Source organism: Ictidomys tridecemlineatus, chromosome 16 (assembly GCF_052094955.1).
Source record: "Ictidomys tridecemlineatus isolate mIctTri1 chromosome 16, mIctTri1.hap1, whole genome shotgun sequence".
NCBI classification, from domain to species: domain Eukaryota; kingdom Metazoa; phylum Chordata; class Mammalia; order Rodentia; family Sciuridae; genus Ictidomys; species Ictidomys tridecemlineatus.
Window position 1 is genome coordinate 30,033,921 of NC_135492.1, and position 24,780 is coordinate 30,058,700.

General features: G+C 36.3%; 2 protein-coding genes across 6 annotated transcripts in view; both read left to right on the top strand.

Moving 5' to 3' along the window:
* LOC144371511 (zinc finger protein 69-like) overlaps positions 1-24,780 on the top strand; it is an 86,478-nt gene that overhangs the window by 57,580 nt on the left and 4,118 nt on the right. For 2 of the 5 annotated variants that reach the window (XR_013431476.1, XR_013431475.1), the window contains 3 exons: positions 270-390; positions 16,391-16,486; positions 17,202-17,354. Coding sequence is in view for 2 of the 5 variants with exons in the window: in XM_078033829.1 (XP_077889955.1) it covers positions 16,391-16,486; positions 17,202-17,331 (226 nt within the window). In the remaining 3 variants the exon portion in view is untranslated. Of the gene's footprint in view, positions 1-269; positions 391-16,390; positions 16,487-17,201; positions 17,355-24,780 lie in introns of those variants that run through there. The other 3 variants (XM_078033830.1, XR_013431474.1, XM_078033829.1) reach the window with 3 other exon arrangements.
* On the top strand, positions 400-8,755 carry LOC144371510 (uncharacterized; the record flags this gene model as incomplete). The annotated part of the gene is given in 3 exon segments (XM_078033827.1): positions 400-2,187; positions 2,189-2,230; positions 2,232-8,755. Coding segments are annotated over 3 exon segments (2,403 nt in total), but the record flags the coding sequence as incomplete, so codon positions are not given.

The window sequence follows — 24,780 nt, forward strand, 5'->3', positions numbered from 1 at the left end:
CTGACTGTTACTTTACAAAAATGATGAAATGAACAGTTTCTCCTTGTGGCAATGCATGAAATTATAATGAATGTGAGAGTATTTGTACTTACCTAATATTGCTTAATTTAAAAGTAGACGTAGATACTCAGAAAGACCTATATTTACGATAAATCTTTTAGGACCTATAGACAGTCTCTACCCTAGGTAATTAGCAATATAATAGATTTGGTGTAAAACAATGTAAATTCTGTAAAAGTAATTAAAATTTTCTTTTTTTTTAATTCTAGAAATCACCCATATCATGGTTTAAAAGAGCTTTACAATGAGAAAAGTGTAAATTTTTTTAATCCATACCCAAAATTTATTTATTCAAGCTTTTATAATCAAGAGACAAATTACAGATATAAGGTATGTGAAAGCATTTTTAATAAAACTAGAAGAATTCCTGAACTCCAGAAAATTAATATTGGTGGGAAGCTCTACAAGTTAAAAAAATATGTAAAATCATTTAAAAATTTCTCAATTCTTTATCAGAGCAGTGATAAATCCTCCATAAGTAAAGAATGTAAAAAATATTTTAATCAAATTCTATTTGTTACTAAAAACAATAGGTTTTACAAAGGAGATAAACCTTACAAATTAAAGAAATGTGAAAATGTCTTTAAGTGTTGGTCAAACCTCTTTAAACACTATAGTAATCATACTGGAGAGAAAATCTGGAAATGTAAAAAAAGTGTCAATGCTTTTAATCAAAAATCACACCTTACTGAACACCAGAAACTTCATACAGGAGAAAAGCTATACAAATGTGAAGAATGTGGCAAAGCTTTTTATCGAAGTTCACACCTTACTGGACACCAGAGACTTCATACTGGAGAAAAGCCAAACAAATATAAAGAATGTGGCAGAGCTTTTAATCGAAAATCACACCTTACTGAACACCAACGACTTCATATCGGAAAAAAGCCAGACAGATGTAAAGAATGTGGCAAAGCTTTTAATCAAAAATATTGCCTTACTCAACACCAGAAAATTCATACTGGAGAAAAGCCATACAAATGTAAAGAATGTAGCAACACTTTTAATAAAAAATCAAAACTTACTCAACACCAGAGACTTCATACTGGAGAAATGCCATACAAATGTAAAGAATGTGGCAAAGCTTTTAATAAAAAATCACACCTTACTGGACACCAGAAAATTCATACTGGAGAAAAGCCATACAAATGCAAAGAATGTGGCAAATCTTTTAATACAAAATCAAACCTTATTCGACACCAGAAAATTCATACTGGAGAAAAGCCATACAAATGTAAATCATGTGAAAAAGCTTTTAATCGAAAATCACACCTGACTGAACACCAGAGACTTCATACTGGAGAAAAGCCATACAAATGTGAAGAATGTGGCAAAGCTTTTAACCAAAAATCACAACTTACTAGACACCAGAAAATTCATCCTGGAGAAAAGCCATATAAATGTAAAGCATGTGGCAAAGCTTTTAACCAAAAATCACAACTTACTAGACACCAGAAAATTCATCCTGGAGAAAAGCCATATAAATGTAAAGCATGTGAAAAAGCTTTTAATCGAAAATCACACCTGACTGAACACCAGAGACTTCATACTGGAGAAAAGCCATACAAATGTAAATCATGTGGCAAAGCTTTTAATAAAAAATCACACCTTACTGAACATCAGAGACTTCATACTGGAGAAAAGCCATACAAATGTAAAGAATGTGGCAAAACTTTTAATCAAAAATCAAAACTTACTCAACACCAGAGACTTCATACTGGAGAAATGCCATACAAATGTGAAGAATGTGGCAAAGCCTTTAATCAAAAATTACAACTTACTAGACACCAGAAAATTCATACTGGAGAAAAGCCATATAAATGTAAAGCATGTGAAAAAGCTTTTAATCGAAAATCACACCTGACTGAACACCAGAGACTTCATACTGGAGAAAAGCCATACAAATGTAAAGAATGTGGCAAAGCTTTTAAGAAAAAATCACACCTTACTGAACACCAGAGACTTCATACTGGAGAAAAGCCATACAAATGTAAAGAATGTGGCAAAACTTTTAATCAAAACTCAAAACTTACTCAACACCAGAGACTTCATACTGGAGAAATGCCATACAAATGTGAAGAATGTGGCAAAGCTTTTAATCAAAAATCACAACTTACTAGACACCAGAAAAATTCATCCTGGAGAAAAGCCATATAAATGTAAAGCATGTTAAAAAAGCTTTTAATCGAAAATCACACCTGACAGAACACCAGAGACTTCATACTGGAGAAAAGCCATACAAATGTAAAGAATGTGGCAAAGCTTTTAAGAAAAAATCACACCTTATTGAACATCAGAGACTTCATACTGGAGAAAAGCCATACAAATGTAAAGAATGTGGCAACACTTTTAATCAAAAATCAAAACTTACTCAACACCAGAGTCTTCATACTGGAGAAATGCCATACAAATGCAATGAATGTGGCAAAGCTTTTAATACAAAATCATCCCTTACTCAACACCAGAGACTTCATACAGGAGAAAAGCCATAAAAATGTAAAGAATGTGGCAACACTTTTAATCAAATATCAAAACTTACTCAACACCAGAGACTTCATACTGGAGAAATGCCATACAAATGTGAAGAATGTGGCAAAGCCTTTAATCAAAAATCACAACTTACTAGACACCAGAAAATTCATACTGGAGAAAAGCCATATAAATGTAAAGCATGTGAAAAAGCTTTTAATCGAAAATCACACCTGACTGAACACCAGAGACTTTATACTCGAGAAAAGCCATAGACTTAAAAGTCATTTCCTGTAATATCAAACCTCATTGGTCACCAGAAACTTCATACTGGGAAGAACAATTACAATTGCCCAGAAATAGCTCTGTAGCATTGACTCCATAAAATTGCAACCCTTGCCCAAATGGCCATTACTCATTAGCCCATGGAAGTGGGCAGGAAGCATGATTGGATGCTTCACCTTCTTTCCTTCTGTGGACCTCTCCAGGTTCAATTGTTCTTTCCTCAGTTTCTCTGTATTGATTGAAATCAAATCATTTTTTTTTCAAAAGCTATATCTGGACTTACAGGCCTATTTGTACCAAACTAAAACATTAATAAAATTATCTTATGCCTGAAGTCTATGGTCACATCAATTTATTCCCCATAATCTCAGCTGGACAGCATGGTCCTATGTCGATGTCTTATTTTATTTATTTAATTTTGTTTTGGTTGTATACCGAGGATTGAATTCAGGGGCATTCAACCCCTAAGCCACATCCCAGCCCTATTTTGTATTTATTTAGAGACACAATTTCACTGAGTTTCTTAGGGTCTCACTTTTACTACTAAGATTGGATTTAAACTTGTGATTATCCTGCTTCAGGCTCATTCACTGCTTGGATACAAGGCATGCATCCCTGCACCCAGAAATCAATGTCTTTTGCTTTGTAGTTAGTTAAAAAATTTTACTCAGGATTTTATGTCCATAAAAAGATGGTTTTGTCACACTTCAGGCATCAGATTCTGGCTTTTGAAATGTCCTGCATGAAACATCTTAGCTTTCTACATCAAATGCAGAGATCACAAATTTGAAACCAGGTGGCTGAGAAACAAAGATATTGAACAGTAAAATGCAACATATGTTGTGGTTAAATCCACACATGTAGTGGGTATGAATGCTCACACTAAATAGACATCAAGAGGCCTGTCCATGACCCCTGAGGATCCTGAGCCTCCAGAGAGTCTGCAAAAATGAGAAAGAAGCACACTACATTTTCCCACCTCTAGACATACTATAGCTTTTACTAGACAGACCAGGGAAAGCACTGTGTGTCTTTGTAGCAAAGTGTGGCTCTGCTTGCATATATATGACATCTGTTTTAGAGAACACTGAGACAGTACCTGATAAAACATAGTTGCCCTTTTTTCTCTTAATAGAAAACCATAGCCCTGCAAATTTTTTAAATCAATAATTTTGTTACAGTTGAAAAATAATAATAATGGTTAAAAATGGTGTCAATGAAAAGCATTTGAACTAGTGAGTCCATCCTTCCAGTAATACTTACAAGGATACAGCTCTGTCACTCAGAAAAAAGTCTGTCCCAAGCCACACAGTGAAAGCTCAGAAAGTTACATCTTTTCCTGGACCCATCCTTGGCTCTTCAAATTGCTTCTTCCAAGTAAATGATGTTTTTAACAGTTAATAAAGTATGAGAAAATCTCTTCCACTGAAGTACTTCAGGTCCTCTCAGGATTCTGGAAGGCTGGGCACACTTTTCATCCAAGCAGCAGGGGAGTTCAAGGAAGGAGAATCACAGTTTCAAAACCAGCCTCAGCAATTTCACATGAATCTAAGCAACTTAGGAAGATCCTAACCCTAAATAAAAAGATTTTGGGATGTGGCTTAGAGGTAGAGAGCACTTTGGTTTGATCCCAAGTACAAAAAAAAATAAAAAAGACAAAGATGCTCAGGTCTTGTGGTCATCAGACTCAGTTTTTGCTGTACATAAGTCTGAACAATTGCATTATTTAAAAACTTTTAAAAAAAAAATGTACTAACTATAGTTACTTAGTGATCACCATAGTACTATAAAGCAGAGATACCTCCACTAACTTTTACTGTCACAGAAATACCTCCATAATAATCCCAAATATTAATATGGTACCTCTGTTGATGGAGCGATTCATCTGTTCAATTACTCTCTCACAACAGGTGTGCACTAAATCCCTGAAAGTTTCAGTAATTTAGACTCAAAAATCATGCCTTACTCAATACCAGAGAATTCATAAAGGAAAAAAACCCATACAAATGTAAAGAAGGTGGGAAAGCTTTTAAGAAAATATTATGCCTTACTCAACACCAGAAAACTCAAACTGGGAAGAAACCATTCAAATATCAATGATGTGGCAAAGCTTAGAAACTTATGAAGCTAAATAAAGCAGACTCCAAGAAGGCACAAAGACACCCATGCAAACTCCACTGCAGGTGTGAACTTAGTTTTTGTGCCTCACTGCTAAGTAGTTCTCAGCCATGGCAATGGTTACACCAAGTGGATATTGGGCATTCTAGAGGCATTTTTTTATTTTCAAGTAGGGAATAGGATTACTAAACATCATCATGATGGGCAAGCCCCTTACCAAAAACAAGCTTTGGTCTCTAAGTATTACCATGCTGAGGCTCAGGGTAGATCATACATGCTGAAAAAAGAACTGATATTTCTCTAATTTATTTTTTCTCCCAGTGCTTTAAGCACAATGATTGTCTCCCAGTAGTGAGGAAGGGAAGAAAGAAACAAAAGAAGGAGCAGAAGGAAACACACAGCATACTATAAGAAGAAACATAAAACCTGCAGGCAGGAGAATTATTAATTTGGGCCTGATTGTGTTGCTACTAACTCTGTCAAAGAGTTCTACCAACCTTCTAAAACTTACCAGTCTTCCGTCAGTTGTCAGTATCAAGCCAGATGCCCCTACTTGAACAACAGGCAAGATTCTCCTTAGCAGAAACCCCATTCAATAAGCAGTCTTTCCACGTCTTCTTTTCCAAGAATGAATAGTGAGTCATTGAGGACTTCACCTGCATTCTTGTGTTCATTAGAGACATTTGTCTGTAGTTTTCTTTCTTTGAGGTATCTTTGTCTGGTTTCAGAATCAGGGTGATGTTGGCCTCATACAATGAATTTGAAAGCGCTCCCTCTTTTTCTATTTCCTGAAATAATTTGAAAAGTATTGGTATTAATTCTTCTTTAAAGGCTTTGTAAAACTCCGCTTTATACCATCCAGTCCTGGGCTTTTCTTGGTTTGCAGTCTTTTGATTGCTTCTTCTATTTCATCCATTGATATTGGTCAGTTCAAATTGTGTGTATCCTCCTGACTCAGTCTGGGCAAATCATATTACTTAAAAAATTTATCAATGTCTTCACTATCTTATATTTTATTGGAATATAGGTTTTCAAAATAATTCCTAATTATCTTCTGTATTTCTGTAGTATCTGTTGTGATATTGGCTCTTTCATCCTGTATGTTAGTAATTTGAGTTCTCTCTCTTCTCTTCATTAGCATGGCTAAGGGTCTGTCGATCTTATTTATTTTTTCGAAGAACCAACTTTTAGTTTTGTCAATTTTTTCAATAGTTTATTTTGTTTCAATTTCATTAATTTCTGCTCTGATCTTAATTATTTCTTGCTTTCTGATATTTGCTGTTGTTTTGCTCTTCCTTTTCTAGGGCTTTGAGATGAAGTATGAGGTCATTTATTTTTTGGTTTTTTCTTTTTGTGAGAAATGACCTCCAGGCAATAAATTTCCCTCTTAAAACTGCTTTCATTGTGTCCCATAGATTCCGATATGTTGTGTCTGTATTTTCATTTATCTCTAAGAATTTTTTGATTTCCTCCTTTATGTCTTCTGTAACCCTTTGATCATTCAGTAACATATTGTTCATTTTCCATGAGATGTATGATTTTTCCTTCTTTCTTTTATCGTTGATTTCCAGTTTCATTCCATTATGATTAGATAAAATGCATTGTATCAGCTTCACCCCTTTATATTTACTGAGGGTTGCCCTGTGGCATAATATATGGTCTATTTTTGAGAAGGATCCATGTGCTACTGAGAAAAACATGTATCCACTTGATGATGGTTGATATATTCTATATATGTCAGTTAAGTCTAGGTTATTGATTGTTTTATTGAGTTCTATAGTTTCTTTATTCAACTTTTGTTTGGAGGATCTGTCCAATGGTAAGAGAGGTGTGTTGAAGTAACCCATAATTATTGTGTTGTGGTCTATTTGATTCTTGAACTTGAGGAGAGTTTGTTTTATGAATGTCGCAGCACCATTATTTGGTGCATAAATAATGATAATTGTTCTGTCTTGTTGGTGAATGGTTCCTTTTAACAGTATATAATGTCCTTCTTTATTCTTTTGATTAACTTAGTCTTGAAGTCGATTTTATTTGATATGAGGATGGCCACCCCTGCTTGTTTATAAGGAGCGTGTTTGTGGTATATTTTTTTCCCAATCTTTTACCTTCAGCCCGTGTATGTCTTTTCCAATCAGATGTGTCTCCTGGAGGCAGCATATTATTGGATTTGTGTCTTTAATCCATGTGACCAGCCTATGTCACTTTATTGGAGAGTTTAAGCCATTAACGTTTAGAGTTTCTATTGATATATGGTTTGTACTTCCAGCCATGTTTGATTATTTATCTTTTTTTTTAATTTAATTTGCTTCTCCATGATTATCTTTCCCCCCACCCTCTGTCTTTATTGAGGTATTTCCCACTGTTGGTTTTGGTTGTTGTTTTTCAATTCTTCCTCATGTAGTGTTTTGCTCAAGATGCTTTGCAATGCTGGTTTTCTGGCTGAAATTTCTTTTAACTTTTTTATCATGAAAGATTTTTATTTTCTTGTCATACCTGAAGCTCCGATCTACATATTGTGGGGTCGGGCTCCAAATTTTTTAATAGAACACCCATAGCACAAGAGTCAATAACAAGAATCAACAAATGGGACTTACTTAAACTAAAAAGTTTTCTCTCAGCAAGAGAAACAATAAGAGAGGTAGATAGGGAGCCTACATCCTGGGAACAAATTTTTACTCCTCACACTTCAGATAGAGCCCTAATATCCAGAGTATACAAAGAACTCAAAAAATTAAACAATAAGATAACAAATAACCCAATCAACAAATGGGTCAAGGACCTGAACAGACACTTCTCAGAGGAGGACATACAATCAGTCAACAAGTACATGAAAAAATGCTCACCATCTCTAGCAGTCAGAAAAATGCAAATCAAAACCACCCTAAGATACCATCTCACTCCAGTAAGATTGGCAGGCATTATAAAGTCAAACAACAACAAGTGTTGGTGAGGATGTGGGGAAAAGGGTACTCTTGTACATTGTTGGTGGGACTATAAATTGGTGCGGCCAATTTCGAAAGCAGTATGGAGATTCCTGAAAAAGCTGGGAATGGAACCACCATTTGACCCAGCTATTGCCCTACTCTGACTATTTCCTGAAGACCTTAAAGAGTTTACTACAGGGATACTGCCACATTGATGTTCATAGCAGCACAATTCACAATAGCTATACTGTGGAACCAACCCAGCTGCCCTTCAATAGATGAATGGATAAAAATTGTGGCATTTATACACAATGGAGTATTACACAGCACTAAAAAATGACAAAGTCATGGAATGTGAAGGGAAATGGATGGCATTAGAGCAGACAATGCTAAGTGAAGCTAGCCAATTTCTAAAAAACAAATGCCAAATGTCTTCTTTGATATAATGAGAGCAACTAAGAACAAAGCAGGGAGGAAGAGCAGGAGGAAAAGATTAACATTAAACAGAGACATGAGATGGGAGGGAAAGGGAGAAAAAAGGGAAATTTCAAGGAAATGAAAGGAGACCCTCATTGTTATACAAAATTACGTATAAGAGGTTGTGAGGGGAATGGGAAAAAACAAGGAGAGAAATGAATTACAGTAGATGGGGTAGAGAGAGAAGATGGGAGGCAAGGGGAGGGGGGATACTAGACGATAGGAAAGGTAGAAGAATACAGCAGTTACTAATATGGCATTATGTAAAAATGTGGATGTGTAACTGAAGTGATTCTACAATCTGTATATGGGGTAAAAAGGGGAGTTCATAACCCACTTGAATCTAATGTATGAAATATGATATGTCAAGAGCTTTGTAATGTTTTGAACAACCAATTAAAAAATTGTTTTAAGTTTGAGGTGGATGTATTTTTTTTTAATTTTATTTTGTGTGGTGCTGAGGATCAAATCTAGTGCCTCATGCATGCTATGAGAACACTCTTCCACTGAGTCCAGCCCCCTTTAGTTTTTAAACACGAGATTAGGTATCACTTTAATCTCTGGAAGAGAAGTAAAGGTTAAAATGTTTACAGGGATTGACTCTTAGCTCTGGGTGTTGTGGTTGAAAGTCTTAATAAGGTTATTTCAACAGTATTCTGTGAACATCTCAGCAGTAGAGATTCATGCACCCAGGCCCTTGCATCTCAGGGTCGCTCCACCAGGGCTGAAACTATACAATTTTGGATTCATGTCATTAAGGTATAAGTTAGTGAGGTCAGAATAACTTTTTTTTGTAAAGTGGAGAAAAAAAATTGTTCTTGGAAGAGAGACCAAATCAGGGCATAGATTGTAAGCCCCAACCAGGCAACTGAATAGATCATAAAAATTAAGATTTGTGAGCCACTGTGAGTCTCATATAATAAAGCTGAGCTGCAACCTGAGAACCCACATTTCTAGCCAGTACTCTGATAAAACTGATGTTTGTCTGGGGCCCAATCTTTGTGATGTAGGATCAACAACAGTATGAGTTAGGCAAAACTACTTCTTGCCAAATGATAGGGGACAGATGTTAGTGGTGAGAGCATGAGGTTCAGAGAATAATTCTATAAAGTGGGGGTCACTGTGCTCACCCCCCCATGCTTTTCTTTTCATGAAGAAATTAACCTGCTACCCTGCCTGCCTTAAGTGGACAGGGTATATCACATTTATCAGTAAACTGTCTGTTATTTGCAGGAGAAAGACAGGTATAAAATAAATGTCCATAATAGGAAGCCATGTTACCTTTAAGAAGGAAACTTTTCTGATTCTTTCCACATACCAGCTTCTGAAACTCAGAGAGATAAAAATATTTTTTCTAGCTCTAAAATCTACAAGAATTTATAGTTAAGAATCCAATTCGAATCACTTGCATTGGCCAAGGTGACTTAACGTTATCTTAGCAGTGGGGACTTGACAGTGAGATGCCATCCAGCAGTCAGTTCAAAGTTAAGTAGTAGGCCTGTGTGGGACTCTTTGGAAACTTCTCTGGGATACCCAACAAAAGTGGATTGCATGAAAGGCACACTGTCTCTCTCCCCTCTCAGAGGACCCATGATCTACTATGACAGTGTCCCCTTTCCTTGTTTATCTATTTAATAAACGCATGCCTGTTATTCTGAGTGAAATGTCTAAAATCTTTCTGACTTAGTTACAAGAATTATAGTTTGAAAGGGGGCCTTCTTACTCTCTCAGTTTATTTGAAGTCACGAACCTTGTATAATTAAACATTTACAAAGTTCTCATGATATACATTAAGCTTGCTCCAGCTACATTTTCAAGATTTACAAAGTTGTAGTCTCCAGCTCTTTCTTTTACCATTTTTAAATGGTGTGACTGTCTTTTTCCTCACACTCTAGTGGTTAGGACCACCAGGAGATAAGGTTGAGCCCAGTTCCTGTGCAACAAAGACCTTTGTTTCCCACTTCTGCATCCAAATTACCAATGAGGTTAGAATGGTCATCATCCACAGTATGTGAGGCCAGATATGAGATGTTTTCACAAGATACATGTGCATTTTCATTACTTTCAAATAAAGATTTGCACGTGAGGTGTTTTATGTTAGAAACTCACCAAAACAAATGGTAAGCCTGTGCACTGGGGAACCAGAAGAATTTCATCAGAGGATCAGTTCCATCCTGTATCTCCAGCATAAAGGGCTCTGGTAAATGCTTGGCTCAATAAACCACTCTTAGTTTAGAAATAAGCAATAGTCTGATCTCCACCCACAAATTCTTCTCAGCCTATTCAAACCACTAGTACATGTAGCCAATCAGAAGTTATCCCTGCTCAAGGGACACTCAAGAAACTGGAATCCATAACATGGCTCTACCTGTTCTACTCACTAAAGAAATGTATCTCAGTTGATATGGTTTTAATATGCATTGCAGAACTAGTAAAAAAAATAATGTACCTGAAACTAGAAACAAATTATTGGTTATGAATGTATGTATGTATGTATGTATATATATATATACAGTAAAATAAAAAAACAACACTTTCAGAGTTAGTTTATTCACTGAGCAACATCCCCAACCCTATTTTGTATTTTATTTAGAGACAGAGTTGCTTAATACCTTGTTATTTCTGAGGCTGGCCTTGAACTCAGGATGCTCCTTCCTCAGCCTCCAGAGCCACTCGGATTACAGGCATGTGCTACTGCACCTGGCCACAAATTTGTTTTCTTTTACACGTAAAATATCTGTGGGTAGTTCTGACTGAGGCACAGCTGACATCAGGAATCTGTGTCTTTTCATCTCTCACTTCCCATTTTATTTTCTGGCCCTGTAGTCATAGTTGGCAATAAGATTTCCATGCTCACTTTCTATTTTTATTTGTGGCCCTCTGGATGAGTATGTTCAGGCCAGCTCAAACCCACTTTGCAGGTTAAGAGCATCTTGTTCAGGGGGCTTCATGCTATGACTTCCTGGTCTGAGTAACCTCTCTGACTCACCCCACATGGAGTGGACAGCAGAAGGGGATTCCCAGAAAAAAAACACAAGCAACTTCTGGAAGAAGAGAAAAGAGTCACTGGTGATAGATAACAAATCAGACTCCCTTCTGATCTCCAGGAAAGCCATTGTCTATACTGTAAAGCTGAGAATCTATTTTAGTTCATGACACTGTTTAAGCACTCAGGGCTCAGAACATCTCTATTTTATAGATGAGGAGACTAGAGCTCACAGGGAGTTTAAACTTTCTGTCAAATGCCACTGGCCTTGAAAGTTGTAGACCTGAATATGAAGACAAATCCAGACTGTTTTGAATCAGTGTTGAAATCCCTGCTCAAGGCTGTACTCTCCATCAAGTACAAGATGATTATCATTGACATAGAGGAGGAAGAGGGGAGGCAGGAAAGATAAAGATCCCCTGATAGAACTTCACATAGACCCTGTACTGGTAAGTTTGTTCTTGAGTTTGGGAGGTTTCCTGGCTACTAATATCTTGTAGTGGTTGATAAACATATATATTTCCACATCACCTTTCCAGTTTTGGCATTCATATTGTTTTTTTGTTCACTTATTTTTCTTAAGTCAACTTGTCTGGTATACTTACAGAAATGTCCTCAAAACCTTAAGTGTTTGTGGCAGTTTTAAATCAAAATGAGTAATGCTTACCTCAAATAAAAATTACATTAAAATTCCATGAAAGAATTAAATAAAAGGCTAGCCATCTGTTCACCTTTTAATATCATCTCACAACTGAGGTAGGGTCTTCTGAATCAATTTGAATAATTAGAGCTACCAGGTCACACCAGAACACAGATGACCACTATGCTTCTCCTCCACATGCAGTTTTCCATTCCTGTATTATCCTCTGCACTCTTAAGAGCAAGTCTAAGGAAGTACCAGGTCCTCTAAACCAAGATTCCAGGTTACCCTACTCCAAATGTGGCCAAGTCTCCACACATTTCCTCAGGCACTAGATCCTGGCCACTGCACTCCCTAGTTTCTCAACACATAGTTTATAGGTTAATAATTTTATTCAGGGGCCTTGGTTTCTTCCAGCATTATTTTGTGTGAATACTATCATGTTGTAACTCCCATTTTACCTTTAGTGTGATTATTGCTTAAGTGCCCTTGGAAGAAGTCAACAGGATTGCATTGTGTATCCAGGAAGCCAGGCCGTGCTTTCCACTTTTTTTCTGCCTATCTGTTGCACAAATGTCTGTCTTAGACGAATTTTCAGGAGAAGACAGAGAGGCTACCTACCTCAGAATAAAGAAGAGCCTTTGAGAGTAAGAACAAATACCAGTCAATATGAAGAGAAAAAAAGTCAGTCCTCAGGGACCTGGTCTAACAATCTTGCACAAACCACTAGGACAGAGCTGTATTTGATCAATATCCCCTGATTCCTTGCACAAGGATTTCTTTTATTCAACTGACATTATTTCTATCACGAATGACATTGATCTCCTTTCTCTGAGAACAGAGTGTGCAAACTTCTCATTTTAAAATTGACTAGTCTCTGTGGAACAGCCATGTAGTCATAATGACTTTCTCTCACTTAGGAGATGAACCATGTGACCTCCTAGAAGCTAATGATCCTATAGAAATAGAAATTTAAAAAAAAAACTTGGAAAAACAAAAGTCTCATCCTGAAGACTACAAGACATTTTATCCTGTGTATGGAGAAGGCTTCATGTGATTGCATAAACCAGAAGGCTGCACATAAAGTACATTTCCTCTGTCTCAGAAAGCAATATGAAGTCATTGTAGCTTGAACTCTTTTCTCTCACAGTTGGCCACTCAGCTCCCTTCTGCTCAGCCATGTTTCACAACTGGGTTTCAGTCTGGCTACTCTCTCAGTGCTGGTAAGGGTCATCCTTAGGAGGTCAATACATCCCATCTGCTCAAAATCAGTACAACTAAACCAGAAAGAAAGATGAGTATGGGTAAGAGTCACAAAGAGTCTAAGGAGTAGAGGTCCAAAGAATTTAAGGACAGATATTATCCCAAAAGCCTAGACTTCCAAGAAAGTCTGGTCTTGTTAAAAAGGGAAGGGAGAGGAAAGAAATAATTCCATAACCAAGAATATTTTCTCTACACTCACTTCTTGTTTTATTATTTGGCATAAGATGTTTATTATGATTATTTTTAGAATGGCTAAAAACTATAAGAAACCCAATCACCCAAATAGTAATATGGCTGGGTATCTATGGTGCAACTATTCTACAAGCTCTTATGCAGACCTAAGAATGATGGTTTAAAAGTATGGATGATTTATTTCAGATAACGTTCATATGTAAAAACAAATAGTTAATTGTGTGTGTGATGAGATTACTACTGTGCTAGTTGATGCTGCATTTCTTGAGCAAAATATTTCAACCCATATACAACTATAGTGGTCCTAGTGAACTTCGTGCTAGTGCATACAAATATAGAAATACATGACTGAAGTATAATCCCTGTTTCCACTCAGTGCCTCAGAGTGACCTGGGATACTCAACTCTGGCCTGCATGCCCTGTACAGCTGTCCCTTAGAATTTATGCTAGGAAGCTCATCCAGGTACCAAACCTGTCCTGCTTAATAGGAGGTGCCACACAAAGAAGCATGACACTGTATTTTGCAGAGTGCATGTGGTCTTGAGGAATTTTTTTTTTTTAATTTAAGGCTTGGAATGGACATTCCTATGAGAATGTTTGTGTCAGTGTTGCTTGGGGGTTGAGCCCTGACCCTAAACTCAGGGGGTTTACAATTCAAGATGACTATTCACAGGTCTTGCTCATTCTCCAGTATTGTAAGAGAACTCAAGGTCACTAGTACCTGTCAAGTACCATGACCACAGTTCTCCGTGTCTGTTTCTCTGTCTCTTCTTGCTGCCCATTTTTTTCAACAGGATCCCACAGGAAGTTTCTTCATCAGCACTATGTAAAGCCATATTTGGCATGTTTCTTGTTAACACTGGGATGAAACTAGAGCTTCCTTGTTGGGGCTACTACCTCTACTGGTCAGAAAATACAAGGGGAGTGTGGGTCATGTCTGCCATTACCAAGAGTCTGTGCCAGCATTAATATCAGCTCTTGGACCAATGTGCCCAAAAGGGGTGTCTGCATTAATTAAACCTTGAAAATTCAAGAGGATAGTTACCTCAAGTTGTAACTTCCAGAGATACATGGCACACCATAGCTGGGAGCATCTTGGGAACATTGCTACCAATCTCAGGTTGGCTTAGCTAAGCAACTGGTCTTTGGAGAAATGGCCCATCCCTCTCCTATACATCTGAGGACCAGGCCTGGTTTGGATTCACTTACACTTAATTGAGGAAGATATATTTCTTTGTCCCCAATATGTTTAAACTCTTTCTTGCTCCCTACTTTTTTCCCTCTTCTCACCCTATATTCATTTTTTCCATAATCATGGTCATGACAACAATGTAAAAGTCATCCATGGACTCATGGTCATGTGTATTAAGCTTCAGAGTCATTCCTTCAAGTGAAATCTTGTTCACACTTCATAAATAAAGCAAAACTGGTTCCCAAAATGCCATAGATGCTGCTACCAAGAAACAAAAGTCAAAAACACTGAGAAGGCAGCGCCTCTAGCATTTAGATAAATGCAAATTAAAACTACACTGAGCTACCATCTCATTCCAATTATAATGCCAATTATCAGGAATATAAGTAAAAGCAGATTTTGGTGAGGATATGAAAAACAAAAGGAAACACTCAAACATTGTGGTGAGACTGCAAATTTGTGTAAACTCTCTGGAATGCATTGTGGAGATTCAAAAAAACAAATATCTAGTATTTAACCCCCCGACTTTGAACCAAATATCACATTTATATATATATATATATATATATATATATATATATATATATATATATATATATATATATATATATATATATGACTTGGTATCAGCATAATACAGTGTTACAAAGTCACATCAATATTTATAGCAAAACAATTAACAAGAGTTGAGCTATGGGACAAAGCTAGATGCTCATCAACTAATAAATGGATAGAAACATTGTTGTATATATAAACAATAAAATATCACTAACCCATAAAGAAGAATGACTCTATTACATATCCCAGTAATTAAATGGATATGGAGACTCATTGTGAGCAAAAGAAGAAAAAAAATATAGGTGGAATGTTTTTGCTGATAATTGGAGGCTAAACCACAATAAATGAGAGAGGAAAATGGGAGAAGTTCAGTAAATTATCCAAAGAAACCTTCAAGAAAGATAGAATAGATAGAAATAGGAAAGACATTAAAATGAATAATTAAAGTAATTATGAAGTATTTTTTTAACTGGACAAGATATCATTATTTATTTTCATGGTGCTGAGGATTGAACCAGATCTTTACATGTGAGGCAAGCACTTTACCAATGTACTATATTCCCAGGTCGAAAAAATTATGAATTATAAATGAGAGTTTCTATGCTTGTATAATTTTATCAAAATGGATTCTGTGCCATGTAAACTTATGAATAACAACTAAAATAAATTTAAAACTAGGAAATAGAAACATGAAACAAAATTGATAGAATAAAAGTCTGATGATTAAATGTCTTTAGGTTCATTTCAGAATTTTCTGAATCTCTCCCTATGTTGAGTCTGCCAAAGGTATTCAGGACTGAAAGAAAGGTAGAAGTTCAGGATGCTGCAAAGAGAAGAAGAAGGGACTGCACCCCTGCTGCATTGATATACAGGTGAAGGCATCCAAATGAGAAGATAATCTCAAGGTCCCCCATGTTTAACTAGGGCAGAGAGGAGCAAGGTGCTTGATTATATGTTTATTTAATGGCACATACATGGAGATATATATAGAATTATAAAAATCTGAAATTAGTTTTCCTGGATTTACAAATGAAAGCCAAATGTTTTTTCCTTGAAAAAAGAGATCCTTGACCCTCTTTTAACACTAAGTCTCATCTGTATTATATGACTTTTTGCACCCCTGATGTTTGGGGAGAAAGATACAGATCTCTTTTTTGAATCTTATCAAAACAAGCAGGCAGAGGTGAGAAGTAAGTAATGCTGTTTTTTTTTTCTTTGTAAAGTACAGAGTGTCCAGATGCAATTAAGGATGCACCCCTTGGCAGGGCTTTTTTGACTGTTGTAAGAAGGCAGGTGAGCACCCAGGTCCCAGAATCAAGGTGAGTGGTGGGAGGCAGAAAGATTGCCCAGGTTTGCCTTGTTCTGTGGAAAGCTGCCATCATGTCGCCACCATAGGTATTTCTTTCAAAAAATGTCTCACCAGTGACCAAGGGAGCCCAGGGACAGCTGGATTTTACACGTCTGTGCTCTCCGATGTCTCTTCTTTGCTAATCTTCTTATTCTGCCTCCAGAATAAACCACTTAGAGAAAAACCAGGCTCTAATTCTGACATCCACATCCAAGTCTACTACAGGGCACCTGTAAAGGCTGCTGGAAGCACTCACCAATGTGGGCAAAAGGCAATGTGTTTATTTGGCACTGAATATTTCTTTTCTGTTTCTACTGTTTTTGTTTTAGCTACCTGCCCCAGGTAGCCCATGTATCAGTCAATTCTACTGGCCTTCCAGTAATTTTACAAGATGTACTGACAACTTTCCAACAAAATGAAAGGCCATATTCATTTACATATGTTTAAATATATAAAAGATGAAACGTCAGCACTCCAAAGAATGCTTTGTGATAGTCTTATTATAGGAAGTGGCCCAGGTAATGAAGCTTTCAAATCAACCTCAATTTTTTAGCATTAGAACCAAATAGAACTTAGAACTCTGGTAACCAGGCACACACATTCCATAGAGGGTGCATTATTTATCTCATGTAAAGGGAGATGAACAAGATAAAGAGATGTTTTCATGATGTATTCAAACCTTTCAGGGTTCTAGGCAGAAATATGTCCAAACCACATTTGCACGTTGGCTCAGCCGTCACAGCAGGACCTATGACTATTTATCAGAAGGCATTTATGGGTAAAAGAGAGAAGTTCAGAGAAGACCAATCCAGATAAGTCCTCATCTGGGATCACAGCTGGTAAGTTTTTTGACATTCCCCTTGTGTGTGTGTGTGGGGGGGAGTAATTGAGGGAAGAATTAGGTTATATCAGGACATGGGTGATAAGGTGGATATATAAATATTGGGTCCTAGTTTTTTTTTTTTTTTTTTTTACTGAAATTACTATTCAAAGACCTTATTCTGTAATCCAATGTGTGGAGGTCTATGCATATATTCATCTATTTATAATCTGTCTAAAAAATTTTTCGGTAGGAATGTCATCTTTGGAAACAGCCAGTATTAATTATTGTCCTACATGTAGAACAAAATTTTTGCCAAGCTCCTTGTAGACCATAATGAAGCTACTTGTTAATTCTGTCTCCTGGGGAAAGAGGAAGTGCACCAGAAAACTCACAGTGATATCTGTGTTGCAAGGTTAGCTAAGCCTTCTGGAGAATTTTCTCTTCAAGAGAAAAAAAAAGCTGGAGATGGCCAGAATATGCAGAACAAATACCCATGATGAGGAATCTCCTAAACTCTAAGAATTTTTCCACTTGAATAGTCTACATGCCCATTTCAAAAGAATTCTAGATTGTATTATTCTCCCTTACAACATAATACATGTAAATCTTCAGATTATATACGTGGAGAAATAACAGAGAAATCATTTTCACTTTGTTGTCAGTGTTTATTGGGCACTTATATTTCTTTTCTGTTGCTACTGTTTTTGTTTTAACTACCTGCCCCAGGTAGCCCATGTACCAGTCAACTCCACTCACCTTCTAATCCTTTATGAAACTTATATATGAACATCCTTACTAGGAAAGTTTTGACACAAAGAGAAGTGGGAGTTACACAAACAAAGGAGGTAAATGTAGTCTATATTGTTTTATGGATGTGCCATACCAGAAAACAAGTCTCTATAGCCCCATCCGGTAAGAAGCTATGTCCTTGAATGCCTTTAGAATATTCTAGTAAGAAATTTATTTATTTATTTATTTATTGTTGCAGCAGGTCAGCCTTTCAATGCTGTTGGAATGTGATTTGATCCAATTGTACATTCATTCAACCAAGGGGCAGGGACAGTATATGTGTATCCTAATGGGCTGCATCAGTGTCACAGGGATCTCATTAGACAATGAATAGATTGAGTTACACAGATATTTATTTGTCCTAATTCTTGAATTTTTATATCAAGATACTTGCTGGAATGATTTCCTTTGAGACCAACTTTTTGAGATGTAGATTGCCATCTTCTGTCTCCATGTTTGCAAGACATTTTTCTGGGCTTCTCTGTGTCCTTAGAAAGTAGGTTGCTCTAAACATTAAAGCTTCAAATACAATTGATCATACCTCCTGGCACCATTTGCATATTAAGTGAACCAAATAAATTACCAATAATTTGAAAAGAATATCCTCATTTAAGAGTCGTAACTCAGTCTTTATTGAACAGCTATTTTGAGAATAGCTTTGTTATTTTTCAGCCAGTGCCCATGTAACATTATTCTTTGCAGCTCATAGTTCTGTTCTTCAATAGATGTTTAGGTGTCACTCTTACCCCTGAATTGTGTCCAGCTTCTAGTATTAATTTGGCCAGGCCTATTGTTTACTTGTACAGCTGTGGACTTTCTCTCGTTTTTTTTTTTTTTTTTTTATTGAGCTGCATTTGATATCACTTTCTCTATCTTATCAATCTTATCAATTTTATCTTATCAATTTTATTTACTTTTGTCTAATTAAAGGCAATCTATTACAGAATAGTCTCTTTGTGATTGGTTAAGCATTATTTCAAGGTTTTCTTTCCTATCTCTAATTCAAGATATTTTTATAATGCCAGACAGGTTTTTTTTATTTTGAGATTTAAGTTGTTAACAACAATATTTGGTATACATTTTAAAAGATTGTATTTTTAATCTAAAGACAATATTCTGACTATAAAGGTTTTAAAAAATAATAATTTTCAAAAGAATCATGAAAGCTTGGATTAAAATATATTTATGCAGCCAAGTGGCTTCACTTAAATGAAGAAATTTTATGTAAGTGTAAAAAGATTTTGTTGTGCTTTGTTGTTGAAAGCAGATATTCCTAAGACAAATTTCTGAATAGATTTTATTAAAATTATGAAAGTAACTGTGGTATAAACTTTTATTCTCCCATAATGAATCACCAATGAAATCTTCTCTTTAAGCCCAGTTTGGTCATTTGTCCACCTTGGCCTCCAAAGACTGTTTGAATCTATAGTATTTTTAAGCTTATTTAGCAAATATTTCCATTTTGGTTATTGAAACAGGAAAACAATCCTGAAATATATGTAAAAGTCATATTTAAAAATTCTAAAAGTATTAATTACCTTAGAAAATGTGGTAACTGCTATCATTTTTATTTTTTATGAAAAATAATTTAGATATAAACTTTATATCAAATTCAATCATAAGAGATGCCTTTTTTGTTTGGGTGAAACAAAAAAGAAAGAAAGAAAGAAAGAAAAAAAGAAAGAAAGAAGGAAGGAAGGAAGGAAGGAAGGAAGGAAGGAAGAAAGAAGAAAGAAAGAAAGAAAGAAAGAAAGAAAGAAAGAAAGAAAGAAAGAAAGAAAGAAAGAAAGAAAGAAAGAAAGAAAGAAAGAAAGAAAGAAAGAAAGAAAGAAAGAAGAAAGAAAGAAAGAAAGAAAGGAAGGAAGGAAGGAAGGAAGGAAGGAAGGAAGGAAGGAAGGAAGGAAGGAAGGAAGAAAGACTCAATATCTCATTGCCTTAGAAAATTGTTAGGCTGAGCAAATGGCAGTGCAGAGTTTTATAGAAATATTCTAGCAAATATCACTCAGAGTTACTGAAGATTGAACTCAGGGGCACTTAATCACTGAGTTACAACCAACCCCATTTTTATATTTTATATAGAAATAGGGTCTCACTGAGTAGCTCAGTGCCTTGTAATTCCTGAGGGTGACATTGAAATTGTGATCCTCCTATCTAAGCCTCCTGAGCCACTGGGATTAAAGGCATGCTCCACATGGCTAGCTGTGTAAGATATTATAAATCAGTATATGCAAGACATTTTTTACAAGTTTATGTGTTACTCAAAGATGTATAGTTTTTTGTTTCTAATGAAATTCTACTTTTAGTTGAAGATGGAAAGACAGTCCTGCATTGCTCCTGCCCATATTGTTGACAGGAAAAATCATATGTCATCAGATGTGTTCTGTACCAGCAGAGGTGCTTTTTAGCCTGAAAGATGTTGGGAACCTCTCTGGACAGTACACACATTTAAGTTCTGAGTAAGGGGTACTGAATGATTATTGCACCCCACAATATATTTGATTTTTACCCTCACTCCAATAATAAGGTGTGGTTCCAATTTTGGAAATCACTCAGTGAGGTTGAGTTACACACTCCTGTTCCTTAGGAATCCTATCCCTTTGCACTTTTTGAGATAAAATGCTCCATGGAACTTCCCCTTGTGTGTCCCCTATAAAAGAATAAAAATTTCAAGTGGCTCTTTCTCTTTCCATGGAAACTAAAGGTTGGAGAGCCATCCCAAAGTGTATAATGGTACCTTTTTTGTCTTATGTGCTTCTTTTACCATTTTCTTACTTTTTGAAATAGTCAGAGTTGTGAACACAGCATACGTCACCAGCTCCATTGCATGGCAATAGGAATATTTGTCTGGAAGCATCCTACACATTAAAAGATTGCATCAGCTTTAAATTTCCTCAGTTTGCAGACAAAACAAGAGTGAGAGATTTTTATCAAGAAAGAGGAACCTCTTCTCCACTCCTACTACTTGTTAATGTTATCTCATGTTGAGCTTTTATGCTTACATGTAATTTTTTTTCAGTTTAAAGAGAAACCATAAGTCTTATTTTCCAACTTGAAAAATTACTTATATAGCCTACTAATAGTTTTAGTGGCTATTATATATTGAGGACCTCTTGAAACATCTTTTTTCCTTCCTCCAATTGGATTCTGAGGCAAGTATAATTAGTTTCACTTAGAATCCTCACAACTGCAGATTAGAGCTGATAACTTACCCAAGAGCACAAAGGATGAGCTAGGATTCCAACCCAGGTCTACACACCATGCTCTCTTCTGCATCAGCCTAATTCTTCTTTACAATTTTCTCGCTGAACTTTTTTCATGCTCTTGATAATTTTTTCTCATATTGTTTTTCTTTTTCTTCTTTTGTGTAGAAGATTGGCTTTCAATTTGAAAAAAAAATTTCACTTTTGGCTAAAGATGGAAAGGCATTTTACTTTTACTGTTGCCCAAATGGTTTGCAGGCAAAAATCATATGGCTTCAGCTGTGTTCTGCACCACTAGATATTTTTTTAAAAACTCTGAAACATTTGACCAAAAGTTCATTGTGCAAAATAAAACAATTTTATGCTTGTTATGTAGGTTTTATTTAGACTAACCTCAGTTTGTTTAGCAGTGTCAGTTATTTCTGTAATTCAAAACTATAATCAATAATATTTTTTGATATGGTATTGGCAAGCAGCCATGGATAACACTTAGGATTTCTGGCCTGATCAACTGATAGGATAGATCTTTTTCTGAAATGATGAGACCCTTTTTATATTTATTTATTTATTTGTTTGTTTGTTTGTTTGTTTAATTATTTTGAGATGCAAGTTTGTGTGTGTGTGTGTGTGTGTGTGTGTGTGTGTGTGTGTGTGTGTATTGATGGTTGTGTATGCAGTTTATTTTGGAAATTTGAAATTTGAAATATATATTTCTTAGTGAATGTTTAGATAGTTGTATGTATTGAATCCAAAGTAAGCAAAGGTATCTAGGTTAATTTTGGCAAGTTAATATAATTTAAAGTTTTTTTACAAACCTTTAAAACATGTGAGGCAATAGGTCCAGCTCAGAGACTCCCATTGCATTAGGCAAGCTCTTATCTTGGAGTCACAGTGTTGGTTTTGGTTTTTGGATTCTATAAAAATCATTGACATCCCATTATTGCCTAATTTAGTACTCTAAATTATCATTTACCAGTGCTTTTTAGAATTTTGCAAATTTTGAAATCTACATCATTCCAAGAACTTTGGAAAAGTAATTCACTCCTGATACATTTATTAACATTTTTTTTCTTAATTTCAGTCTGGATAGAAGCTGCCATATTTGGACTAAAGTTACTTAGTGAAATTATAGCTAAATTTAAGAATTTTGTAGAAATGAATTTGAAATGTACTTGTGTCAATTCAATTTGAAGTGAAAAAAGATATTGGCAACCTGCGTTTGGCTGATCTCTGATCCTTGTTTGTGAGTGGACTATCTAGTTATTTAGAGCTTGGCCTTCAGCTACCAGACTGTTTATGAATTTGAAAAATTGTAAATGCCATGGGTACAAATTAATAATTTATCTGATTTTGTGATGAAATAAAGAATATTCGCTGTCAGGTAATTTTGAAAAGCATTTAGTAATTAAAATATAAAAGAATTCTGAATTCTTCATTGAAAACATCCTTTATTTAATACAATTTTGTGTTGTTACTATTAACGTCTTTAGGAATATATAATAGTTACAAATTGAAAAGAGGTAATGCAAAATGTTAGGTAAGAATGTGAACTTAGAAATCTGACTGACTGCCTGGGCTCAAATTCTGGCTCTGCCATGGCACAGCCACGTAGCCTGGGCACACTACTCAACATCTCAGGATTTTTCTTTCCTTTTCTGTAAAGATGGCATAATAATAATGCCTGTGTCAGGATTGCTGTAGGATACCTGTTGAAAAATGTGTAGAAATATGTAAATCTTTGGGCCTTAAGTAGGTCATAGAAAAGACCATCATAACTTTTCTTTCTTTCTTTCTTTTTCTTTTTTTTTCTTATCACAGGAGGTCCCTCTTATTCAGTTTCCTTTCCATAATTTTAGTTACTAGGTCAGCTGCAGGTCTAAGTTGTTGCATGGAAAATTCCAGAAATAAAGAATTCATGAGTTTTAAATATGTGCTATTCTGAGTATAGTGATAAAATATTGATCCTTCCTATTGAGGAATAATCTGCTGGCCACTCTGAAGATGCTCATAATACCCTGATTCACTGGGGAGAGCTCCAGCAGATTGTTGCTGGTGTTTGCATGCAAGCCACCTATGGGACCGTCTGGGAGCACCTGTATGTGGAAGCCAATTCCCACGTTGTAGTATAGCTGATGTAGCCACTTGATGCCTAGCAAGTAATTGCTGCTGCCACTCTGGATGGCAGCCTCTATGTGCTGTGAGGCAACCAACAAGCGCGCCAGCAGGCTCTCCCAGAGGTGCTCCAGCTCCGCCTCCAGCGTGCTGCAGTGAGGTGGTTCCTGCAGCGCCCCCTCGGCCTGCCTGGGGCACCATCAGGGTCAGCAGGAGTGCCAGGAGCAGAGCCTCCTCGGCCTTTCCGGCCCGCCATCCCAGCCCAAGGGCCTTTGTGTCTGTCAAACAGTCCATGCCCCTGGGAAGCAGGGAGCGAGCTGTTCCAGAGGCGCCCAAAGGAGCGCATGGTCTGGGCCCAGAGGAGTGGCAGAGAGAGGAGCTGGCAGTGAGCGACTGGGTACCCTGGCATGGATGCTAAGCTACTTGGGCTGTAGAGAGATGTGTGGCTGCAGCTGGGATTCTACCAGGCGGTGCATACCTCCCTGCTCACTAGTTATGCAGGTTTTAAAGTTACTATCCAAATTTCTCACAGTGCTTTTCAAACGACATTGTTCTTGGTTACAGAAAATTCTTGGCTTGATTCTTCGTATGAAACTGGAAGTGAAAAGCACATCTTCTCTTTGCTTCCTTTTCTCACCTTACACATTAACCCTGAAAGTAAAACCCATTCTGTGGACAACCCTTCAAAGGTGCTGTCCATCATTCAAGACCCTGTTTTAGCAGACAGAGAAAGTGCTGGTGATCCAGACCTTATTTCTTGTTATTCTGAGGAAAAAAAAATGTTGCTGAAAATGCCTGTTGAAGGGAGGGTCCCGCCCTCACAGTCTAGGTCAGAGAAGGAGGTGCACAGTAACAATGACAGATATTTTGCCCTCTGCATCCTCCAAATGCATCTCATTTTACATGGTAAAACTATGTAATGTATCTTCAAGTGTGTGTGTGTTTGCACAGATGTGCATATGTGTATCAGACAGCCAGTATATCCATTTTATTTCATTCTGAACTTTGATAATTAGACTTGATAATTTCAATTTGATGATTAAATAATCAGATTATTTCATTTCCATATATTTAACTTATTACAGGGTAAAAAGCTTTGATTCTTGTCCATGTTTCAAGTAAAATCATTATATTAATTTTTAGACTAAGATTTTTATTATTATTATTATTATTATTTTGGTGCTGGGGATTGAACACAAGGCCTTTTGCATGCAAGGCAAGCACTCTACCAACTGAGCTATATCCCCAGCTAGAGAAAGATTTGTAATTAAAATAAAATATCTCACATCAGAAAAGTGAACATACATGTTTTTTTTCCAAGTGTGGTAGTTTCAGTTGAAG